Source organism: Cucurbita pepo, chromosome LG09 (genome assembly GCF_002806865.2).
Source record: "Cucurbita pepo subsp. pepo cultivar mu-cu-16 chromosome LG09, ASM280686v2, whole genome shotgun sequence".
NCBI classification, from domain to species: domain Eukaryota; kingdom Viridiplantae; phylum Streptophyta; class Magnoliopsida; order Cucurbitales; family Cucurbitaceae; genus Cucurbita; species Cucurbita pepo.
Genome location: NC_036646.1, coordinates 710,137 through 735,805, shown reverse-complemented (window position 1 = coordinate 735,805; position 25,669 = coordinate 710,137). Strand labels below are relative to the sequence as shown.

Here is a 25,669-nt window from a genome sequence, read left to right as displayed (position 1 = left end):
CATGCCCACTACTAGCAGATATTGTTATATTTGAGCTATTCTTTTCGGGCTTTTCTCAAGGTTTTTAAAACGCGTCTACTAAAGGGAAGTTTCCACATTCTTACAAAGAATGTTTCGTTTCCCTCTCCAAACCGATGTGGGATCTCAAACTTACAAACTAATGTTTCTCTACTACACCAACAAATTCCCTGTTTGTCTTAATTATAAATATATCATACTTTTTTCTTTAAAAAAACCTTCCTAGCTTAAACTACGATCTTACAAAATAATTAGAACACGTTATTACTAAGATACATATTTTCGATTAAAAAAAAAATTGAAATTGAAATTGAAATTCACATGAAAGTTGAAAAAATGGTCTAAAAAGACAGGACAATGTACTAAGAAAGATGAACAAGTAATAATGTAGTGTTTTGAAGAAACATTAGAAAAGCTCATGACTTTGTTACAATAGTTGATGATAGCTACTCTATTTTTGTTGATGTTAGGATGTGATAAAAGACGTACTTACTTACCAAATACAAACCCCATTTGACTTTTGAGACAGTGAATCAAATAGGGTTGGAGGAGAGAGAGAGAGAGAGAGAGCCAAGAGTGCGAAGAGCAAGGCATTGGAGCAGAGCCCATCGATTCGAACAGTCCACATCCTTAGGCTGCCAAACAAAAGCTAACCCCTTTCTCTCTCTCTCTCCCTCTCTCTTTCCACTTACACTCCCTCACTCTACGCTGATTTTAGGTTCTCTTCTCTCTTTACGCACAACATTAACACACTAAAATAGTCCAAGCTTAAAACGCGTCTAATACGAGAGTTTTCCATACCCTTATATCACTTGTCTCGTTGTAATAGTTCAAGTTCAAAACGTGTCTGATAGAGGAGGTTTCCACACCCTTATATCACTCATCTCGTTGTATTAGTTTAAGCTCAAAACACATTGGATAAAGGAGGTTTCCACATCCTTATAAAGGATATTTCGTTCTCGGTAGGATCTCGCACTTATCCTTCATCCCACTTCTCCCCACCACAAATACACCAACAACGCTCACTTTTTTCCATTCATTTATTAGTTTGTGTTTGGTTTGATTTGGTTATTACTTATTACATGCTTTTATTTAGCATGCCTTTTGGTGCCCTCTCTCTCTCTCTCTCTCGTCGCATTAATAATGAATATTTCTAGGACTTGGCCAAAATATAGCAAAAATAGGTAAAACTCCAAACCCCAATTGGACCCTTTTTTGTGGTTTAACTAAGTCTCATTCTCCCTCAACTCCAACGCTGCTGCTACTTCTTCTTCTCTAAACACTTCATTTTTAGCTCTTTTACCTTTGGCCTCATAATTTCTAGACTATGCCTGAAAACACTGAAACTTCTCACCAACACGACTATGATTCCTCTTCTCCTAAACACCCATTAGATGATTCTTTAGAAACAAGGCCTCCAAACGGCGGCGGTGGCGGCGGCCACCTGCATCGCCGCCACTTTCACCACCATGACTCTTCCACTCCTTTTATCTCTACGCCTCTCTATCTTCCCACTGGAACTGGAAATACTCCGCCGTTTGAGGCTGTGAACCCAAAGCGGACGAGATACTCGGCGGGCCAATGGAAGCTTGTGCCATCTCCATCATCATTTCAGCCACAAATAGCCATTGTAGGCAGTGACTCCAGTCCCTCGCCGTCACAACGTCCGGCCGGAACCGCCGCTGCGTCGTCGTCGGATACAACATCATCTCCTTCTCATTCCCCTTTGCCGTTGACGACGGGGAATAAAGGAGAAGGGGAATCTCAAAATCAGCCACAATACAGAAAGGGGAAGTATGTTAGCCCAGTCTGGAAACCTAATGAGATGTTGTGGTTAGCTAGGGCTTGGAGGGTCCAATATCAAGGTCGCACAAAACAACTGTTAAATTAGGTTCTTTTTTTTTTTTCAAAAATGTCTCTCCAATTCATCTAAAATTTCCAACTTTTTCAATTTTTATGAAGATTCAACACATGGGTCATCAAAAGTTTTCATTTTTATGAAGATTCAACACATGGGTCATCCTTAGTTTCAAACTTTTTCAATTTTTATGAAGATTCAACACATGGGTCATCATCGTTTCTTCCAATAATTAAATTTTGATTGCCATTTTTGCAGGTGGATCGGATGAGGGTGGCATTATGGGAGGTCAAGGGGGAAGAGGAAGTGGGAAAACAAGGGCGGATAAAGATAGGGAAGTGGCTGAGTATCTCCAAAAACATGGTGTTAATAGAGATGCTAAAACGGCAGGGACAAAGTGGGACAACATGTTGGGTGAATTTAGAAAGGTTTATGAATGGGAAAGAGGAGGAGAGAGAGAGCAACTAATGGGAAAAAGCTACTTTCGTCTCTCACCTTATGAGCGTAAGCTCCATAGACTTCCAGCCTCTTTTGATGAACAAGTTTTTGAAGAGCTTTCACAATTTATGGGTTCCAAAATGAGAACAAAACCTACCCCAATTCTTCCTCTAACTAGACCCCTCCCTCCACCCCCTCCCTTTACAGAAGAACACCTCCCAATTTTGAGTAAGTGATCCAATTGAGTGAATTTAGAAGTTTAGTTGATGAACTGCAATGAATTTAATCTTTTGTTCATATTCTTTTTCGTGTAGGTCGAGAAAAACAAGTGTTTCGAGTCGATTATGCTTCGGTTGATTGTAGTAGTGTTCGTCGAATTGGGAAAGTAAGAATGGTATGGGAGGAATCAGTGAGTTTGTGGGGTGAAGAAGGAAGTGAAGAGCAGAGAGGAGGGATGATTAGAGTTGAAGGATGTAGCTTTTTGAATGCTGACGAGCTAACTTTCTTTGATGAATCCATGGTTGCTTGCACTATGGAATGTAATGACGATGGCCCTCTTAAGGGCCTCTCAGTTGATAGATTCGTTCCCGGACAGCAAATCAAAGTGTTTGGCAGAAGAAAATCCCCATTCTACACTTCCACTGGTTCGCTTCATCATCATTTTGTTCTTTACTTTTTCTTATCATCTCTCTAATTGATCTAACATTGGCTGATCGTGTTCATGTCAGTTCCTCATGAGAGACCCCCAATTCTTCACTCCACCGAACTCTCTTCAAGATGTAAGTTCACCGACTTTCTACTCATTTTCAATATGAATATTGTAAGATCCACGTCGGTTAGGAGGAGAACGAAACACTCCTTATAAGAGTGTGGAAACCTCTCCCTAGCAGACACGTTTTAAAAACTTTGAAGGGAAAACCAAAAAAGACAATATCTGCTAGCAGTGGACTTGAGCTAGTTTAATCTATCGTTGATGTGGGTTTGGCAAGTATTTGGTACGTGGACTATGGCTAACTTTAGGGGACCTAATCGGTTTTTGTTCAGCAAGTTCTTTGTGGAATTATCAAGATTCAACGGAATACTATGTCGGGTGTCTTAGAATCCCGCCGCTATCTCTTCCGAGCTTATCGGAGCTTCCATGGCACATACAAGAACCGCCATCGGAAGAGCTTCGATTCCCAATTCGAAAGGATGTATATGCATACTTACCACAAGGGAAAGAGGTGTTCTTTACAACCACAACCGAAATGGTAGATTGCAAATCCTTCATTTACGAGATTTTATGTCCTATCATACGCACCAACCCTTGTATTAGCACTACAACACCCCCTTCAAGTCGAGACTCATTCATAGGCCTTTGGGATGATTGCATCAACCGCCTTGTTTCCGAGTTTTGTTGCATGGAAATGCAAATAATCCGCAAACCCAATTCACCTTCATCCACCAACATTCATAGTTTGCAAGATCAATGGCCAAATTTAACGGGATTCATCAGAAATTTTTGTTTATGGAGAGGTGAAGAAACTGATCAAATCAAAGATGGTCACCAAGATCTCGACCCCTCTAATTCAATAGTGGAGAAGCTACTTTGGACCTATTTAGACATCCCTTATTTATTAGGTTACTACACCATAGGGTTCTTGGTAACATTTTGTTCACTAAGTCGAGGTCGAGACAACCGAGTCGTCCGAACCGATCTATATTCGTTGGATTTATCAACACCTAGTGAGAGATTGAAGGCGTTGGTCCCATGTTATAGAATTGGTGGTGTTTTATCATTGTTAGCCGATCGATGCAAGAAATTGCCAATTTATAGTGATTTTGAGAGAATTGATATGGGAAATGGAATTGTGGTGGAAATGACGCCAAATTTGGTGACCAAAATTTTCTCTTGTAGAAGGAAGTGGACGGCGGCGAAAGAGATTTATGATGTCTTGGATCAAAGAATCCCTCATTCGGAATTCATCTTCGGAGCATCCGAGGAAGATTTGGCATTGGTTTTTAAGCCAAGGGTTTGCAGATTGAAGCCCACAAGCTATGATCAATTAATTGAGGCACTCAAAAACGTGACCAAAGCGCTTGTGGCATTGCACGATTTGTGTTTCATGCATAGAGATATTTGTTGGGAAAAGGTGATGAAAAAAACAAACGACGATGAGACAGCCACCGGGGAGTGGATTCTTTGTGGGTTTGAAGAGGCGGTTGGAGCGCCGCAGATTTACCCGTACGGTGAAGCCACGGCAGCGAGTGGAAGGCACGCGCCGGAAATGGAAAGGGGTTTGCATGGGGTGAAAGTGGATATGTGGGGAGTGGGATTTTTGATTAAAACTTGTGGGTTAATTGGGATTCCGAAGATGTTGAATGAACTTCAAAACCGGTGTATGGATCAAAACCCTGAGCACCGGCCAACCGCCGCCGACTGTTACCACCACCTGCTGCAGCTTCAGTCGTCTCTGTCAACGTCAACCGGAGCAGCCGGTGGTGGGTTGATTTGACAGTAAGAGATGAGAGTTTGTTAAAGAANTTTTTTTTTTTTTTTTGTTGTTGTGTTTTGATGTGTTGTTGAGAGAATAAAAAATTTACCTTAAAATTAAAGAAAAAAAAGAAAAAAAGTGACTGAAACAGGAAGTGGGTGTCTGGTAATTCTGGTCTGGCAAGCTCTAGCTTCGAAAAATGGCGGCTGTTTCTGATCGAAAAAGTGGTTGCCGTCGTGTTTAATCAGATCAGAGCAGCCAATTTTCAGGACTGATGTGTAAGTTCAACAGTGTTTTTTATTAAAATTTTCCCTTTTTTCACGGGTTTGTTTTTCTTTTCATCCGAATAATCTTCAATCATTTTCATTGTTGTCATTTCTTGAATCTTTGCCTTTTGATTTGAACTATGGAGGGTTTAGATGATGAACATGATTAGATTAATCCTCTAGAGTAGTTCGGTTAGTGAGATTATCGAACTTTCAAATACGACCTCTACACTAGTATGATATTGACTATGAACTATGAATCCAAACTAGGTTGAAAGTGCATACATCTTGGGGGTGGTGACACATCGGCCGATATTCATCTGCTTCTCACTCACGTTCCGTGAATAGTCGGAACATTGAGCAATATCCAGAAAAGCATTTAGAGAATCGGTCTGATTCTATCTTTGTTCGTGACCGTGAAGATCGCTTATTCTGGTGTTTATTAGTGGTGGTATACAATCACGTACTAATTAAAGAATCAAGAGCCGTATATACCCGACATATAAACCAAAAGAAAAAATATTCACCCTCGATCACCTAGAAACCTGGTAGCCTCACGAAATATTTTAGCTTTTTCATTTAGAGGCCACTAAATATGGGTCCATGATAAAGTTGGGTTGAGTATATCCAATTTTATTGTAAGCCCACTGTCGTCCAAAGTTCGACCTTGATCATAATTCATAATTCATGTGCATTTACTTCGTGAGGAAATTGATGCATGTTTGTCAGTTTTTCATCTCGATTTTGATATTAATCGTATTTTTACGGGAATTAGGTTCCTTTAGGAGATTTCTAGAATTTTTAGACTCCTCTAGCTAGTAATTACTCGAAAAGGCACATGACAAACTTATAAGTTGCCACAAGGACTTTAGGCAAGTAATACCTATTGTGATTGCTAGGATGTACTAGCATGCAAATTTATCTTACCTTGGGTCTTGGGTAGTTTGAGTGTGCATATTTAGGACTTATATGGGCAAATCTAGATAGGAGTACATATATGTTAAGATAAATTATGACAATTCCATTGTCTATTAAATACTTTCCGATGTACAAAATGGAGAATCGAAAATTTGTGATCTATGCTCCAGGTGTTAGATGGATGTTATCTCCCTGTTGAGCATGTTTGAATTGTATGTTAAATTGTGTGTTAGATTTAGGTGGATGTTTGTATGGATTATGTATGCTTAGTTGACCAATAAGAATGTCTCTATAGTAAAGCTTACATGAACGTTTAGATCTTATTTTCAGTACTCTAGGTGATCGATAGATATCTTCCTAATAAAGAATGCATGAATTAAGATAAAATTAGGGTGGTAGAGCTAGAGCAGTTTATATATTGACTATGGTCAATATCTTAATAATAGACCAAACACCCTAGGATCGTGAGCGGCAATCAAAGACCTAGGTGCACCCACAGATTTGGTTTAACCACGTGGAGTTAACCCCTAGAAACTAGTTGAGATTTAAACCACCTGAACGCCCTAAAACCTAGTAAACCTCCATGGCATCCAAGGAAAACTAGGAGAACTGATAAGAACGATGGTAACGTGAATGGAACAACTTGAGAAGTCGTTGTTGTGTGTAGGATATAACCTACCTTAATAGGGAGCGAGAGACTACATAAATAGTTTACCCGAAGACTCGTTATTGCATGTAGGACATAACCCGCCTTGAGAGGGGACGAGGACTACATAAGTAGAAATGTGGGGAACTACCATATGTATGATAAATTACCTTGAGAGGGGATGAGGGATTACATAAGTAGATAACATGATGAACCGCTACGATGTGTATAATAATCCACCTTAATAGGAGACGAGGGACTTTACAAGTAGCTAGGTGAGGATATACTATTGTGTATGGGACAAACCCACCCTGAGAGGGATCGATGGACTACATAAGCAGTATATAGAAGAGCTATTATTGCGTGGGAAGGAAACCCACTCTAATAGGAGATGAAAGACTACATAAATAGTATAGCTCATGATAGGCATCCCTATGGTATATGGTAATAGTTAAGAGATTCTTGAACTAAGAATGAAACATTCCTATAAGGGTGTGAAAACCTCTCCCTAGTAGACGTGTTTTAAAACCGTGAGGCCGACGACAATACGTAACGGGCCAAAGCGAACGATATCTGCTAGCGGTGGACATAAACTATTACAAATACTATCAGAGCCCGTCAATGGTCTGAGTAGGGCTATTACCGGTTGAGGTGGGGAGACACTTGAGAGTTGTCCTGTCACAGAGAGGTATCGACCCGGGCGTCAATGTTTATGTGTATTCTTTTTCGGGTTGTCATTGCATTCTTTTTGTATCCCGTCTTATTTAAAATTTTACGGTATCTTTAGTAATTTTTTTAATTGTTTACTTTATTTTACTTTTATTTTATTTTATTTCTTTATATGTTCATCTTTTGGTGGCAATCCGATCGTAACATTCGGGATAATCAAAAACAGCTGTTCTTTTTTGTAATTTTTCCCAACCAGCAAATTATTTTTTGTTCTTGTTTGGCTCTTTTTTGTTTATGGCAAAGGAACAACATGCATTGGTACTCACTTCATCGAATTCAACATATTTTATTATTTTTTCTTTTTTGGCCTTCTTTGTTTCCAATAAAGGAACCAACGCCGTTTCAACTCCATTCCAATTCAAATTCAATGTATTTCAATGTATTTGAATTGAGAGACCATCACAATATGGTTATCTCTTAATAACTATTAAATCAAATTTGGAAAGAAACTAAAATAGTTATTAGACCGAGTTTTCAAATTTAAAAATATGATACGTTACAGTCTTCTATTAATCATGTAACAGTCCAAGTTCACACTGGCCTCGTTGAATTATTACTTTCGAATTTCCTCTTAAAGTTTTTAAAACGCGTATGCTACAGAGAAGTTTCTATACCTTGATAAAGAATGTTTTGTTCCCCTCTCCAACCGACGTGAGATCTCACAATTCATTCCTCTCTCCAATCGATGTGGGATCTCACAATCTACCCCCCTTCGGAGCCAAGCGTCGCCTAGTATCGACTCCCATTCGGGGCTCAACATCCTCGTTGGCACACCGCCCGGTGTCTACTTTGATACCATTTATAATAGCTCAAGCCCACCGCTAGCAAATATTATCCTCTTTGAACTTTTCCAGCCTATCTCTAATAGACTTGTTTTAAAATTATGGATGAAAGTATGAAAGGAAAAATTCAAAAAAGACAACCTAGTAATGAATGTGAGCCGTTACATACGGAAAAGTAACGGTCATGTAACGTAAGATAAAAGGAGTTATAATAGGCAACTAAGTAACAAAAATCCAATCTTACATAAAACTTTTGGCAATTTGACATTAGGCATAATTACATCAAATCATTATCATTATGTGTGGTCTCGAGATAAGTTCTAATTTGGATAAATCTCTATAAACCAATCTTTATAATTGGAATATTATAGGCGTATCTTATTTCAAATATTCAAAATAAAATTCACACCTTACATAATCATAGAAGTCGAATTTAACGATCATTAACGTAACTTTATGTTAAATGGCTTTTACCACTTTGCTAAATAAGTATAAAAAACCATATATATATATATATATAGACACACATATGTAACATAAATTCCTCAAATGGGAAACTGTTTGGAAATCATTAATGTCGGAGAATATTCCATTTTGTTATAAATTTTACACCAAATTGTGGAAATGAGAAATAATTTCAATGTGATTATCATGTTTTAAATTATTAAATATTCATATTAGCGATAAAATATAACATTATTACCATGCAAACCTATTTGGAAAAGAGGATAATACATAGTTTTGAATAAGTATTTTGATATTTCCAAATTTACCCTTTGCCACCTTATAAATCTCCGGAATTCCCACCTCTCAAATCCACTCAATTTCTTAGTGTTACTACTCAAATCTCTCTCCAAGAAGGCAACAATGGCGCTGAATTGCATGAACGCAACCGAGTCCTCACCGGCGTTGAACCATGTGAAGAATAGGGAGTATCGTCCGGCATTTTGTGGCTCCGACGAGACAAAGATACCGGAGGATTTCATTTGGCCAGAAGAGTTTAAGGCGGCGGAGGTGGTGCCGGAGCTGCATGTTCCACATATTGACTTGAAGAAGTTTTTTAGTGGCAATGAAAGTGACGTTGAAGAGGCGACGAGGCTGGTGGATGAGGCTTGTAGAAAACATGGATTCTTTGTGGTGGTGAACCATGGAGTTGATATGGAATTGATGAAAGGTGTTCATGAGTGTATTGATGAGTTCTTTACAATGCCTTTGGATGTGAAGCAGAGGGCTCAAAGGAAGGTAGGTGAGAATTATGGATATACTAATAGCTTCATTGGGAGATTCGCGTCCAAGCTTCCTTGGAAGGAAACCTTTTCCCTTCGTTGTGTGGCTGCTCAAAACTCCTCCGCTGCTCATGACTATGTTCTTGACACTTTAGGCTCGCCATTCTCCCATCATGGGTATCTAAATTCCACTATCTCTACCTATGCCTATTTAATCCTTACACTTTTTTTAATTGTTTGATGGTGTTTTAGGAAGTTGTATCAAGAGTGTGGGATAGCATTGAACGAGCTTGGTATGAAGATTGTGGAGCTTTTGGGGCTGAGCCTTGGCATTTCAAGAGAATGCTTCAAGAATTTCTATGAGGACAACGATTCAATATTGAGGCTTAATTATTACCCAACATGCGATAAGCCAGAATTGGTGTTGGGAACTGGCCCTCATAGTGATCCTACCTCCATCACAATCCTTCACCAAGACCATGTTAGTGGCCTTCAAGTGTTCGTAGATGATCAATGGTATTCAATTCCTCCAACCCCAGATTCCTTTGTCATCAACATTGGTGACACTTTCATGGTATGTATATGCAACACAAAATTAGAATTAGTCTTCCGGTCTCCACCTCCACGTAGTATGATATTGTCCACTTTGAATATAAACTCTCATGACTTTGCTTTGAGCTTCCTAAAAAGCTTCATGCCAATAGAGATATATTCTAATTCCTTACTTATAGACTCATGATGTTTCCTTAAATTAGCTAATGTGAGAGTTCCTGCCAATAATTCTCAACATTAACATTAGGGTTTTCATTTTTCATATGAATTGACTAGTTTTGAAATGGGTTGTTTTATTTTTTGTGTTTGAAGTCTCTGACAAATGGGATTTACAAGAGCTGCTTGCACCGAGCTGTAGTGAACTGCAAGGAATCAAGAAAATCATTGGCGTTCTTTCTATGTCCAGCGCATGACAAAGTGGTGAGAGCACCGGAGGAGTTGGTTGAGAAGAATCCACCAAGGAATTATTCAGATTACACATGGGAGATGTTGCTTAAAATGACCCAAAAGGATTACAGGGCTGATTTCAAGACTTTGGAAGCCTTCATGGCTCGTGTTCAAAAGGAAAAGTCGTTGGAGGACACTACCTCCCCAGCTGGTACGTCTACTTAAACCAATCTTAACTATCTCTCTATCTATGCCAACCAGATGTTCATTCATGAGCTTTGTTGGAAAGAAGAAGAAGACCACTTCGTGTTCGTTTCGTGTTTAGTCAATGTACACAATACACATGTTTATGCTTCACTCATCTTTTGTTCTGTTCGTAGGTTGTCATATAAATGTTTAAAAGCTTTCAATTTCTAAATCATTATCGATCTCTTTAAATTTATATGTTCTTCAAATATCTAATATTCTTGATCAACCATTATATCTAAAATGAATGGTAAAGATGGATAGAGTTCGTATCTAATAAACTCAACGTAAACCCAGGCATATTTTTAAATATTTTTTAATTGTCAAGCTATTTTTGCATCTTTTGAAGTAAACAAAAGGCCCACATGAAATTTTTAATTTGGTATTTAAATAGATTCTTAATATATTTGATATTTTTTTAATTTATAAACTTATTTGTAAAAAATTCACATAGCTAATTAAGAAAAAAATTATGGATATATAAATAAAGGAAATGATAGTTATCGGGAGACATTTTTAGAAAATAAAAAACAAAATTCATTGTTCCAACCATATCTATATATTCCATTACATAATAAAGAGAAAACTAGATCATTAGAGGTTCGTTGAAGACAAATCTCATGCAGAGGTTAGGTTAGCTTAGCTGGTGAACTTTACCTACACCATCATCTAGTCACCCAAGTTGGGGGAGCGACTCTTCTATGCTTGCCGGTTACTAAGACTACCTACATAATCCTATGTCTCCTTTCGGGTACATTTGTTGGGTAGGTAATTCAACTTAAATGTTGATCACACAACCCTAACCAGCCTAAGCTTGGTTTGACGGTATTGGTATCGAGTGAAAAAGAAAATGGAAGCTCTGTTGACATCGTACCAATATGGCTTGGAGGTTATCTTTGTCCGCTTACTTTGCTTATGCATTGAATGAACGGTGAATTGGGTTGAGGCGCGACCTTGTACACTATAGAAACAGTATCGTGTTTGCTAGTTTGAATATCATCCATGGAAGGTTAGTTGGTAGACCTTTCTACAGGACCATAAAACTCACCAGAGCTCGTGGGGAGCGACCTCCCATGTGCCGGTCAGCTACTGCGTCAACCTATGTGGTCCCACACCCCCCCTCCTCTCAAGAACGAGTTTATATCATAGAGGCCTTGCTCAGGAGACCGCTGGCCATTTCTACATGGTTGGGCACCTAGTCCTCTCGACGCACCTCCCCTATCCAGTTATGCCTACCTCAATGGTACAAGAATAAGAGTAGAATCTCGACGAAATGTGTATCGGAGTGGATAGGTAGCGAAGACTTTGATGATACCCTCACGCTGCTAACAACCTGAAGAACTTTTGTGGTCAAACTTAGATATCGTGGAGGATTACTAAATTCTTAGGAGTCTAGGCAGTTTAAATCTCATCTCTCGTTTCCAGGACACTTGGGGTTAGCTCCTCGAGCCTAATCCAAATATGTAGGTATACTCAGGTTTATTGAAAATATTTTGACCTAGGTCAATGTGTAAATTGCACTAGTTGTAGCGCCTCAATCTTAACTGAGTTTTCTCATGCATGCTTTACTAGAGAGATATACCTATCCATCACTTAAGCACGTAATCCATAATTTAAACTTCGCCTTTGTCGTATCTCGGAACTGAGAAGATCTATTGGATTCCTAGGGTGACTAGGTGGTTTTAAACTTCTTAGCCTGAGAGCACTAGAGTCTAGACCTTTTGACAGTTGCTCACGATCTTACTGTGCTCAGTCTATTAGAAGCATAATGATCTTGATCATTGTCTAACCAACCTAACTCTAACCTTATCTTTTAAAAATTTTTTTTTTTTTTTTTTTTTTTTCACTTCATTGTCTGCTTCTTTATTCTACAACACCATTTGTAAAATTCATTTTAAACAACACTTCAGCTTAAAGATAATAGCTAGACACATGAAGGCACTCGTGGACGATGATGGAGAACTTAGCTGAAAGAAGGGAAAAGAACATAAAAAAAAACATCTAAAAGTAAAACAAAAAACTTGAAGAACAAAACGACAAAGGACGAAAGAATGTCCACACTAAACAAGTGAGAGCATTCAAGAATATGGAGACACATTGAAAAATGTTAAGCATGCAGATATGGACACCGGGAGAGATGAAAATTAAATGTTCATTTTAAGGTACATGTCCGAGTGACAAAACTTTTAGTCACATCTCGAATTTTCATGAATTTATAAATAAAAAATACAATTTTAATGGTATGAGGCCTTTCGGAGAAGGTCAAAGCAAAGGTATGAGAGTTTATGTTCAGAGTCGCTATTCCTAACAAATTTTGTCACCCTATAAATGTCCCGAAATCCCCGGATCAATTCCATTCCGTTTGTTGGCTATCATACTCTCTTACTTATTCTATCTTCTCAAATCTCTCTCAAAAAGGAAAAAAAAAAAAACTATTTTTTTCTTTGCATGCAATAGCTTTCAATTGCAAGATGGCAACCGAATCCTCATTATCCGCTCACTCAAACTTGAACCAGGAGATGAAAAGGGAACGCCGTGAGACATTTGGGGGCTCCGAAGAGTCAAAGGTGCCGGAATATTTCATTTGGCCGGACGAGTTTAAGGGATCGCAGTTGGTGCCGGAGCTACATGTTCCACATATTGACGTGAATAAGTTTTTGAGTGGCAATGAAAGTGATGTAGAAGAGGCAACGAGGCTGGTGGATGAGGCTTGTAGAGAACATGGGTTCTTTGTAGTGGTGAACCATGGAGTTGATATGGAATTGATGAAAGGTGTTCATGAGTGTATGAATGAGTTCTTTACAATGCCTTTGGATGTGAAGCAGAGGGCTAAGAGGAAGGTAGGTGAGAGTTATGGATATACTAATAGCTTCTTTGGGAGATTCGCATCCAAGCTTCCATGGAAGGAAACCTTTTCCCTTCGCTGTGTGGCTGCTCAAAACTCATCCACTGCTCGTGACTATGTTATTGACATTTTAGGCTCAACATTCTCCCATCATGGGTATCTAAATTCCACTATCTAGTTTGATAAGATTAAGAGATATGTCTATTTAATTCATATAGTTTGAAGTTTCTAAATTTTTCATTTTTTCTAATCCATATTTACTAATAATTGGTTTTGACCTATTTTTTTTTAAGAAGGGTGAGGTGGGTTGATTTTTTAATATAGTTTTTCAAAACTTAAAATTTACACTAGGATATGATAATATGATATCTCCACAATAATATGATATTGTCCACTTTGAACATAAGTGGACAAGACTTCCTCCTAACAATCCTCCCCTTAGGCCTAATGGAGCCCTTGAACAACCTCCTATTAATCGAGACTCGAATCCACCCCTAAACAAAATACATTCTTTGTTCGACACTTTAATAACTTTTGACTGTACTTTTGAGGCTCACAACTTCTTTGTTCGACATTTGAGGATTCTATTGACATGACTAAGTTAAGGGCATTATGTGAGGAGCTACGAATCTCCACAATGGTATGTTATGAATCACGTCATGGCTTTGCTTTGGAGTTCCCCAAAAGGCCTCATATTAATGGAGATAGTATTGCTCACTTATAACCCCATGATCTTCCACTAAATTAACTAATGTGGGACTCAATCCCAATAATACTCAACAATCCTCCCCTTAATCGAGGCGACTCTTTTCTCTGGAGCCCTAGAACAAAGTACACCATTTGTTTGACACTTCAGTCACTTTTGACTACACTTTCGAGGCTCACACTTCTTTGTTTGATATTTGAGGATTCTATTGACATGACTAAGTTTAGGGCATGACTCTGATACCCTGTTATGAATCATGACTCTCCACAAAGGTATGATATTGTTTACTTTGAGCATAAGCTCTCATAGGTTTGTTTTGGACTTCCTCAAAAGGCCTCGAGATAGTATTCCTCTCTTATAAACCAATGATATTCCACTAAATTAACCAATGTGGGACTCACTCCCAATAATCCTCAACATAGTATGACATTTTCTACTTTGAGTATAAGCTCTCATGGTTTTGCTTTGGCCTTCTCAAGACGTCTCGTACCAATAGAGATCTATTCCTTACTTATAAACCGATGATCATTCCGAAAATTAGCCAATATGAAACTCACTCCCAATAATTCTCAACAGAAAAGATACTAGATACTAGTTGGACTTAAAATTTAATTCAATTAAAGGTGGGAAGTGAGGTTTGAATAGGTTTGATGGTGTTATAGGAAGGTATATCAGGAGTGTGGGAAAGCATTGAACGATCTGGGCATGAAGATATTGGAGATTTTGGGGCTGAGCCTTGGCGTTTCAAGAGAATACTTCAAGAATTTCTATGAGGACAACGATTCAATATTGAGGCTTAATTATTACCCAACATGCGACAAGCCAGAGGTTGTGTTGGGAACTGGCCCTCACACTGATCCCACTTCCGTCACAATCCTTCACCAAGACCATGTTAGTGGCCTTCAAGTGTGCGTCAATGATCAATGGTATTCAATTCCTCCGACCCCAGATTCCTTTGTCGTCAACATCGGTGACACTTTCACGGTAAGTCACACAAAATTACAATTAGGGTTCTTTATTTTTCGTCTTCCTTCTTCTAAACTCAACTAATTTTGAAATGGGTTGTTTGTTTTTTGTGTATTGAAGTCTCTCACAAATGGGATTTACAAGAGCTGCATACACCGAGCTGTAGTGAATTGCAAGGAAGCCAGAAAATCAATGGCCTTCTCTTTATGTCCAGCGCATGACAAAGTGGTGAGAGCACCGGAGGAATTGGTGGAGAAGAACCCACCACGAAAGTATCCAGATTAACATGGCCAATGTTGCTTGAAATGACCCAAAAACATTACAGAGCTGATTGCAACACTTTGGAAGCCTTCACAACGTGGATTCAAAAGGAAAAGTTGTTGGACACGGGCTGCACTATTACCCCGTCTGCTTAAACCAACCATAACTATGTCTCTCTATGTATGCCAATAATAAGTTGTTTGTTTATGAGCTTTCTAGGGAAGAGGAACATCGTGTAGCGTACGGTCTATGTCTGTCTTCTGTGTTGCTGGAGTTGCAGACAAAAAAACTCCTTTAATATACACATATTTCACTTTTCTTATCTTTTATTCTGTTCTATGGCAGTGATGTGCATGTTTGACACTTTACATTTAAACCAAAATCAAACCCTAAACAACATCCACGATTTTGTGGCATGATTAAAACATCTTATTTCGTATCAATTTCTTACGGTAGGTGGTTAGAAGATGCATGTTAAGAAATGACATTTTTAGATAAGTTATGTATGGTTTGAATGTTATGGTAAAATTACCATTTTGCCCCTAAGTTGAGATTTCCAAAAACATGATGTGTTAGTATATTATGCTAAGTTAGAAAGAAAATATGGAGAACCAAAATGGCAATATGGATGAGTGCATTATGTATGAGGTAAGAAATTACCAAAATGCCTCTATGATGAGATTTGTGATGAATGTTGTTTTATATGCTTTCCTTTTTGTTAGAAAAGAGGATGGACTCTATGATTTGTGCTTCGGGAGATTGATGGGTGCTATCTCCCTATTGAGCTTGCTTGCTTGTATGTGTGCATGATATAGTATTTGTTAGCTCCAAGTGTGTTCTCTTTGTAGAGCGTGTTTATCTGCACAAAACTAGGGTGTTACAGTTAGGTTGGCTAGACGATGACCTAGATCAGGATGCCTCCAATAGACTAAGCACCTTAGGATCGTGAGTGACAGTTAGGAGGTCTAGACCCTAGTCTCCCATATTAAGAAAGACTCGAGAAGTTGGAGCCATAAGTTCGCATTGTTAGGATCACTATCAATATGAACACAAAGAAGCGGGAGAGAAAATTCAAGAAGGAATATTGGCTAAAGGTTTTATTAATAACTTGAGTTGTGCACCAATAGAGAATACAAAGAAGAAGGAAGAACTATATATATATCTGTATCTAATCTACTAAATATATCTGTATAGAGAATACAAAGAAGAAGGAAGAACTATATATAGAGAATACAAAGATAGTTTCAATTTACTAAATATAGCTTTTAAAGATTTAACCTATAATCTACTAAATATATCTGTATCTAATCTTTACCAAATATCTACCTCTACTGGATTTTTACTAAATATCTACACTATATTTCTACTCGATCTTTTACTGTATATAGGCATCAGGCTCCATATCCCAACAAAAATTAAGCCACCAAGAAGCTCTAGGAATCCAATAAACCTCCTCAATTCCTAGATGCGACCAAGGTGACGTTTAAATTATGGATTATGAGCTTAGGTGTTCGATAGGTATATCTCCCTAGCAAAGCATGCATTAGAAATCTCAGTTAAGATTAGGGTGCTATAGCTAGTGCAGTTTACACATTAACCTAGATCAAAACATTTCCAGTATACTTTACACCCTATGTGAGCGACAATTAGAGGTCTAAATCTGAGTGCACCTAGAAATTTGGATTAACCTCGAGGAGATAATCCCAAGCGTCCTAAAAACAAGCGATGAGATTTAATCTGCCTAGGAATCCATAAGAAGCTAGTAGTCCTCCACGGCAACCAAGGTAGTTCTTCAAGCTAATAGAAGTGTGATGGTGTCATCAGAGTCTCCGCTACCTATCCACTCCAATATCCATTCTTGACGGGGGGACGTGGGACCACATAGGTTGACCGAGTAGTTTCTTGACACATAGGGATCGCTCCACCCAAGCTTTAGTGACTTAATGGTCTCGGGGAAGGGTCCGCCAACTAACCTTCCATGGATGATGTTCAGATTAGCATACACCATTTTGTCCCCCACAAAGTATACTAGGTTGTGCCTCAATTCAAATCACGAGTCCTTCACTACATTATCAAAGAGCAGAAAGATTGTAGCAAGTTAGAAAGACAAAGGGTAACCACATACCATTAATAATTGGTATAGTGTCGACATAGCTTCCACTTCCTTTTCCCCTCCCGCATCAGTGTTGTCGAGCTAGGCCAAGGCCGGTTAGGGTTGTGTTACCGACAGCTGAATTGGATTGTTTTGCACCACATATCCATTCTGAGAAGAAATGTAAAATTATGCATGTAGGCTTATTAGTTGACCAGTATGGTAATCATTTACTTAAAAGATAATAGCTTTCCATTTGGGTCAAGAAGGCAATTGGAGAACTNAAAAAAAAAAAAACATAGAAAAGCATGTAAAATGATCAAGAAAAGGACGAAAATTAGAGAAGATCCGAAGAGAGCATGCAAGAATATGGTGATACATTGAAACATGTTAAGCATGCAGATAGGAAAAAGAACAACTCAGAGAGAGATGAAAATTAAATGATTTAAAGAAACAAAACAAAGGAAGAGACAAAATCAGAAAATAAAGACACTTTTAAGGTCATTTAAAAGGGAGTTGTTAATTTGATTCTCATCCCCTTTCAGAAAATCATAAGAGTTTTAGATTATGAGTACTTTGGGAGAAGTGACAAGTATGTGTTGTAAGATGCATGTGAAGAGGAGAGATAAAGACAATCCCAAATTCCCAATTTACCCTTCTTGTCACCCTATAAATCTCCCCATATCCCACCCATCAAATCCATTCAGTTTCTTCCCCATCATACTCCCTTCTCAAATCTCTCTCAAGGGGGAATTTCTTTGAATTGCAAGATGGCAACCGAAACCTTATTATCCGCCAACTCAGACGTGAACCAGGAGACGAAAGGGGAGTACCGTGGGACATTTGCGGGCCCCGACGAGTCAAAGGTGCCGGAGAGTTTCGTTTGGCCAGATGATCTTAAGGGATCGCAGGAGGTGCCGGTGCTGCATGTGCCACATATTGACATAAATAAGTTTATGAGTGGCAAGGAAAGTGATGTTGAAGAGGTGACGAGGCTGGTGGATGAGGCTTGTAGAAAACATGGATTCTTTGTGGTGGTGAACCATGGAGTTGATATGAAAGTAATGGAAAGTCTTCATGAATGTATGAGTGAGTTTTTCTCAATGCCTATGGATGTGAAGCAAAGGGCTCATAGGAAGTTCGGTGAGAATTTTGGATATGCTTATAGCTTCTTTGTGAGATTCTCCTCCAATCTTCCATGGAAGGAAACTTTTTCCCTTCCCTGTGTTGCTGCTGGTGAAAACTCCTCCTCTGCTTATGACTATGTTATTGAAAAATTAGGCTCATCATTCTCCCATCATGGGTAAGTAAATATTTACTAATAATTGGTTTTGATCTTTTTTTTTTAAGAAGTGTGAGGTGGGTTGATTGTTAATGTAATTTTTAGATACTTAATTGAATTAAAGGTGGGAAATGAGATTTGAATAAGTTTGATGGTGTTTTAGGAAGGTGTATCAAGATTGTGCGAATGCAGTGAACGATCTGGGCATGAAGATATTGGAGGTTTTGGGGTTGAGCCTTGGCGTTTCAAGAGAATACTTCAGGAATTTCTATGAGGACAATGATTCCATAATGAGGCTTAATTATTACCCACCATGCGCGAAGCCAGAACTTGTGTTGGGAACTGGCCCTCATTGTGATCCCACCTCCATAACAATCCTTCACCAAGACAAGGTAAGTGGCTTTCAAGTGAGCGTCGATGATCAATGGTATTCAATTCCACCAACCCCAGATTCCTTTGTCATCAATATCGGTGACACTTTCAAGGTATGCGTGAAACAAAATTACAATTAGGGTTCTTCATTTTTTATCTTCCTTGTTCTAAACACAACTAATTTTCAAATGGGTTGTTTTAATTTTTGTGTTTTCAAGTCTCTCACAAATGGGATTTACAAGAGCTGCGTACACAGAGCTGTAGTGAATAGCGAGAGTGTAAGGAAAACAATGGCTTTCTTTATATGTCCAAATCATGACAAAGTGGTGAGAGCACCGGAGGAATTGGTGGAGAAGAATCCACCACGAAAGTATCCAGATTACACATGGGGAACGTTGCTTGAAATTACTCAAAAGCATTACAGACCTGATTGCAACACTTTGGAAGCCTTAACAGATTGGATTCAAAAGGGAAAGCCGTTGGACAATGGCTCCACTCTTACCGCCCCGTCTGCTTAAACCTACCTTAATTATGTGTCTTTGTGCTCTATTTCTCTATGTATGTCAATAAGTGGTTCTCAATAAGTGGTTCTATGTTTATGAGCTTTCTAGGGAAGAAGACCATCGTGTAGCGACCATCATAGCAGCGTTCTGTCTATGTCTTTCTTCTGCGTCGCTGGATGTTGCAGAAAAAAAGAAAAGAAAAAAACCCTTTAATATACACATGTTTCATTTTGCTCTATCTTTTGTTCTGTTCTATGTGCATGTTTGACACTTTCCATTTAAACCAAAATCAAATCTTAGAATTAAATACTTGTTGAATGATTAAAAAAAGATAATTGGTGAGTTAATAAACTTTCCTTACCAAAAAAAAATTGTTGTGAGTTCTTTTTAGGAGGATTATTAAAACTTATTGTTAGTTAATTTAGGGAGAAAGTTTGAAAATTTTGTTAGTACTTAATCCACCCTCAATACTAATCACATTATCTTCTATTAAAAAAAAAAAAAATATATATATATATATATATATATTGAAAACCATAAGTACTTGAAGGTTCTTGAGTTTAAAGGATCTCTCCCCTCGCATTGTTCTTTCTCCTTAATCTATTTATTTCGGTATTTCGATCGTGAGTCATATCCAACATTTGGTATCAGAGGTAGGATGCTAAAACAAATGTCGTCGTCCAAAAAGTCGTCGGAGGAGATGTGACAACAATAAGGAGTGAAAAGAGGGGAGTCTTAACGCTCCAGTATCTGTTATTCACGAAGAGTAACTATGCAGCATGGTTGACAAAAATGCATGTTAATTTACAAGCACAAGACATGTGGGACGTCATCGAGCATGGTGACAACGTCGAGGAGCGGAAGGATAGGACGACTCTTGCTTCCATCTATCAAGCAGTCTTGGAGGACGTCCTTCTCATGTTGGCATAGAAGAACTTGGCAAAGGCAGAATGCATGCGGGTGTGGAACGTGTCAAGGAATCAAAAGTGCAGACCTTAAAGGGTAACTATGCAGCATGGTTGACAAAAATGCATGTTAACTTATAAGCACAAGACGTGTGGGACGTCATCGAGCATGGTGACAATGTCGAGGAGCGCAAGGATAGGACGATTCTTGCTTCCATCTATCAAGTAGTCTTGGAGGACGTCCTTCTCATGTTGGCAGAGAAGAACTTGGCAAAGGTAGAATGCATGTGGGTGTGGAACGTGTCAAGAATCAAAAGTGCAGACCTTAAAGAGTGAGTTTAAAGCTATTCGCATGAAGGGCGGTGAGTCAATAGATGACTTTGCCATGAAGTTGACGACTTGTTGGGCGACAAGGTAAATTAGATCTCCGTCTTCAAGAAGTTCCTTTGAGTTGTTCCCCCAAGATTCATATAGATTGTTGCCTCTGTTGAGAAGTTCAGCAGCCTCAAAAATATGTTGGTTGAGGAGGTCATTGGCCGTCTTAAAGTCCATGAGGAGAGACTTCATGGCTACGAATTCAAAGAGGAGGAATACCTCTTACTTACACATGAGGGGTGGCTCGCACAAGACAAAAAAGAAAGATGCGGCTGACTCTTCTTTTTTAAGTACAAGGGGATGTGGCCGCCATAACAAGGAAATCATAGGTCACGGACATTGCTGCAGACGTGGTGGCAGAGGAGGTCGTGACAATACCTCACAAATCCATGAAAATGCATATCTCTAGAAGGAAAAGAGTATGATCAAGTGTTACTATTGTGGAAAATATAGGTAATATGTGGCAGAGTGCCGCAAGAAAGAGCACGATGAGGAGACAAACCTCATGTTCATGGATGATGAAGAGCCCGCAATAATGTTGATCTAAAAAATGTCCAACCTGTTAATGCTCAACGAAGAGAAGGTCACGATGAACCCCTTCATAGATGGAGAAGACCCAGTGGAGATCAACATGTGGTACCTAGATAACAAAGCGGGCAACCACATACTAGAGATCGAGCAAAGTTTAAGGAGTTTGATGAGAAGTTCATTGAAAACATGAAGTTTTGCGACAGATAAATTGGACTAATACAAGACAAAGGATCTATCTTGTTCTAATGTAAGAAACTCGATCAACGTCTATTGATCAAGATGTGTTACATCCCGAGTTTGAAAAGCAATATTATTATTAGCCTTGGTCAAATGACCGAAGAAAGTAGCAATATTATTAGCTTTGATCAATTAACGAAGTGCAACTTACAAGTTGATGTGTTTCATCAAACTTATCATCTCAACCTAGGAGGCCTAGAGGAAGGCCACCAGGGCTTAAGAAAAAATGAGACTTCAAACTTTCATCTCAACGAAAGAAACCTAGATGAAGGTCTAAAAAGAAGGTTGAAAAAACAGAGGAGTATGTTACAAGAAGCTTTTAAATGAAAGCGTGATGATAAATTTTTTGTACATATGAGAGGAGTGAAAGAAATTGCACGTTTTAGAATTAAAATTTCTTTTGAAGAAGACGGAGTTGACCAGGGACCAAACAAAGCTCCAAGTGTGTTCTCTCTATAGAGCGTATTTATCTGCACAAAACTAGGGCGTTATAGTTAGGTTGGCTCGACGATGACTTAGGTCCGGATGCCTCTAATAAACTGAGGACCTTAGGATCATGAGTGACGTTAGGAGGTCTAGACCCTAGTGCTCCCATATTAAGAAAGAATCGAGAAGTCGGAGTAGAGAAACCTAGAGCCATAAGTCTGCATTAAGCTACTTGGCCACTTTAGGAATCCAATAGACCTCCTCAGCATCCAGAGTTGACCAAGACGATGTTTAAATTATAGATTACGCGCTAAGGTGATTGATTGATATATCTCCCAAGCAAAGCATGTATGGGAAAGCAGTTAAGATTAAGGCACTAAAGCTAATGCGGTTTACACATTAACCTAGATCAAAACATTTCCAGTATACTCTACACCTTAGGATCGTGAGCGGGGATCAGAGGTCTAGATCTGAGTGCACCTAGAGACATGGATTAGCCCTGCAGAGCTAACCCCGAGCGTCTTGAAAACTAGCGAAGAAATTTAAACTGCCAAGAAACCCCTAAGAACCTAGTAGACCTCCACGGAAACCAAGGACGACCAAGATAATTCTTCAGATTGATGGTAGTGTGACGACGTCATTAGAGTCTCCGCTACCTATTCACTCTAGTACTTGTTCCGGGGGGGTGGGGGGACCAAATAGGTTGATCTAGTAGTTGCCCGGACATACGGGGGCGCTCCCCAAGGCTTTGGTGATTTTATGGTCTCCTGAAAAGGTCCCCCAACTAACCTTTCATGAACGATGTTTAGATTAGCAGACACATTTTGTCCCTATAGAGTATACGAGGTCGTTCCTCAATTTAGGTAACCGGTCATTCAATAGATTATCAAAGTAAGCTGCAAAGTCAAAGAGCAGAAAAATTGTAGCAACTAAGCGAGACAAAGGTAACCACTGACGATTAGTAATTGGTATAGTGACGACATAGCCTCCACCTCCTTTTCCCCTCCCATGTCAGTGCTATCGAGCTAGGCCAAGGTCGGTTAGGGTTGGGTTACTGATAGCTCAATTGGTTTTCCGTGCACAACATATCCATCCCGAGAAGAAATGTAAAATTATGCATGTAGCCTTATTAGCTCACAAGTATAGGAATCGCTTTCCATTTGTGTGAAGAAGGCAGTTGGAGGACTTAGATGGAAGGTAGAAAAAAGCATAGAAAAGTATGTAAAAGTAAAACAAAAAACTTGAACTACAAAAGGACGAAAATTAGAGAAGGTCCAAACAAAAAAAAGTAAGAGCATGCAAGAATATGGTGATACATTGAAAAATGTTAAGCATGCAGGTATGAAAAAGAACAAAATTAAATGATTTTAAAACAAAAAAAAGGAAGAGACAAAATCAGAAAATAAAAAGACATTTTGAGGGCCACATTTAAAGGGAGTTGTTAATTTGATTCTCATCCCCTTTCAGAAAATCAAAAGAGTTTTCACTTATGAGTACTTTCGAAGAAGTGACAATTATGTGTTGTAAGATGCATGTGAGGAGAGGAGAGATAAAAAGAACCCCAAATTCCCAATTTACCCTTCTTGCCACCCTATAAATCTCCCCAACTCCCACCAATCCAAATCCATTCAGTTTCCTCCCTTATTCTCTCTTCTTTGCATACAATGGCTTTGAACGGCAAGGTGGCAACCGAAGCTGCTCCCTCAAACTTGAATGAGGAGACGAAAGGGGAGTACCGTCCGCCATTTGGGGGCTCCGACGAGTCAAAGGTGCCGGAGGATTTCATTTGGTCGGAAAAGTTTGAGGCGTCCGAGTTGCTGCCGGTGCTGGATGTTCCAAATATTGACTTGGAAAAGTTCATGAGTGGCGACAAAAGTTATGTGGAAGAGGCGACAAGGCTGGTGGATGAGGCTTGTAGACAACATGGCATATTTTTTGTGGTGAACCATGGAGTGGACATGGAAATGATGGGCCGTGTTCATGACTGTATGAATGAGTTCTTTACAATGCCTTTGGATGTGAAGCAGAGGGCTAAAAGGAGGGTAGGTGAGAGCTATGGATATACTAATAGCTTCTTTGGGAGATTTGCGAACAATCTTCCATGGAAGGAAACCTTTTCCCTTCGCTGTTTGGCTGCTCAAAACTCCTCCGCTGCTCATGACTATGTTCTTGACACTTTAGGCTCATCCTTCTCCCATCATGGGTATCTAAATTCCACCATCTCTACCTATGCCTATTCAATTCTTATACTTTTTTTAATTGCTTGATGGTGTTTTTAGGAAGGCGTATCAAGAGTGTGGGATAGCATTGAACCAGCTTGGTACGAAGATTGTGGAGCTTTTGGGGCTGAGCCTTGGCGTTTCAAGAGAATACTTCAAGAATTTCTATGAGGACAACGATTCAATATTGAGGCTTAATTACTACCCACCATGCGACAAGCCAGAGGTTGTGTTGGGAACTGGCCCTCACACTGATCCCACCTCCGTCACACTCCTTCACCAAGACCCTGTCAGTGGCCTTCAAGTGTGCTCCAATGATCAATGGTATTCAATTCCTCCAAACCCAGAAGCCTTTGTCATCAACATCGGTGACACTTTCACGGTACGTCACACAAAATTACAATTAGGGTTCTTCATTTTTTCATCTTCCTTCTTCTAAACTCGACTGATTTTGAAATGGGTTGTTTGGTTTTTGTGTGTTTGAAGTCTCTCACAAATGGGATTTACAAGGGCTGCATACACCGAGCTGTAGTGAATTCCATGAATGCAAGAAAATCATTGGCCTTCTTTCTGTGTCCATCTCATGACAAAGTGGTGAGAGCACCGGAGGAATTGGTGGAGAAGAGTCCACCACGAAAGTATCCAGATTTTAAATGGCCAATGTTGCTTGAAATGACCCAAAAGCGTTACAGACCTGATTGCAACACTTTGGAAGCCTTCAAAACTTGGGTTCAAGAGGGAAAGGCATTGGACAATGGATCTACTATTACCGCCCCGTCTGCTTAAACCAACCGTAACTATGTCTCCCTATATGTGTCAATAAGTGGTTCTTTGATTATGAGCTTTCTAGGGAAGAAGAATATCGTGTAGCGTTCAGTCGTCTATGTATCTCTTCTATGTTGCTGGACGTTGTAGAAAAAAAAAAGCTCTTTAATATACACATGTTTCATTTTACTTATGTGGTGTTCTATTCTATGCTAGTGATGTGCATGGTTGACACTTTCCATTTAAACCAAAATCAAACCTTTATCAGTTTAAATGAATTAAATACTTGTTGAATGATTAAAAAAATTAACTCCATACATGAATCGAGTTTGTGAGTTAATAAACTTTACTTATTAAAAAAAAAAAATTATTGTTAGTTCTTTTTACGAGAATTATTAGTCGTGACTAAGTTGTGGAGAAAGTTTAAAAAATTTGTTAGTACTATTAGGATCGCACAACAACGCACACACTTGATCTAGATGATAGAGAAAATGCAATGAGAATATTGGCTAAAGGATTTGTATTGATGACTGCAACTATGTACAGCAAAAAAATACAGAAAGTACATTTTCAAAACTCTGTCGGAGTGGATATGATTAAGCTAATTATATATAGCTTTACAATATATAACCATCTACTATATA

General features: G+C 38.9%; 3 protein-coding genes and 1 pseudogene across 3 annotated transcripts; all 4 read left to right on the top strand.

Moving 5' to 3' along the window:
* Positions 1-1,298: 1,298 nt before the first annotated feature.
* Positions 1,299-4,810, top strand: LOC111802354. The gene is made up of 5 exons (XM_023686684.1): positions 1,299-1,883; positions 2,135-2,542; positions 2,629-2,958; positions 3,043-3,093; positions 3,359-4,810. The coding sequence occupies exons 1-5, from the start codon at positions 1,346-1,348 to the stop codon at positions 4,807-4,809; spliced, it is 2,778 nt and encodes a 925-aa protein (XP_023542452.1). The 5' UTR covers positions 1,299-1,345; the 3' UTR covers position 4,810.
* Positions 4,811-8,970: 4,160 nt separating this feature from the next.
* LOC111801914 (gibberellin 20 oxidase 1-like) lies at positions 8,971-10,668 on the top strand. The gene is made up of 3 exons (XM_023686143.1): positions 8,971-9,532; positions 9,608-9,929; positions 10,220-10,668. Exons 1-3 carry the CDS (start codon positions 8,997-8,999, stop codon positions 10,517-10,519), a joined length of 1,158 nt encoding a protein of 385 aa, XP_023541911.1. The 5' UTR covers positions 8,971-8,996; the 3' UTR covers positions 10,520-10,668.
* Positions 10,669-12,782: 2,114 nt separating this feature from the next.
* Positions 12,783-15,488, top strand: LOC111802007 (annotated as a pseudogene).
* A 2,616-nt stretch (positions 15,489-18,104) lies between these two features.
* Positions 18,105-25,218, top strand: LOC111802006. Its single transcript, XM_023686266.1, has 7 exons — positions 18,105-18,713; positions 18,856-19,177; positions 19,283-19,572; positions 23,509-23,534; positions 23,599-24,244; positions 24,321-24,642; positions 24,747-25,218. Exons 1-7 carry the CDS (start codon positions 18,181-18,183, stop codon positions 25,044-25,046), a joined length of 2,439 nt encoding a protein of 812 aa, XP_023542034.1. The 5' UTR covers positions 18,105-18,180; the 3' UTR covers positions 25,047-25,218.
* The last annotated feature ends 451 nt before the right edge of the window (positions 25,219-25,669 follow it).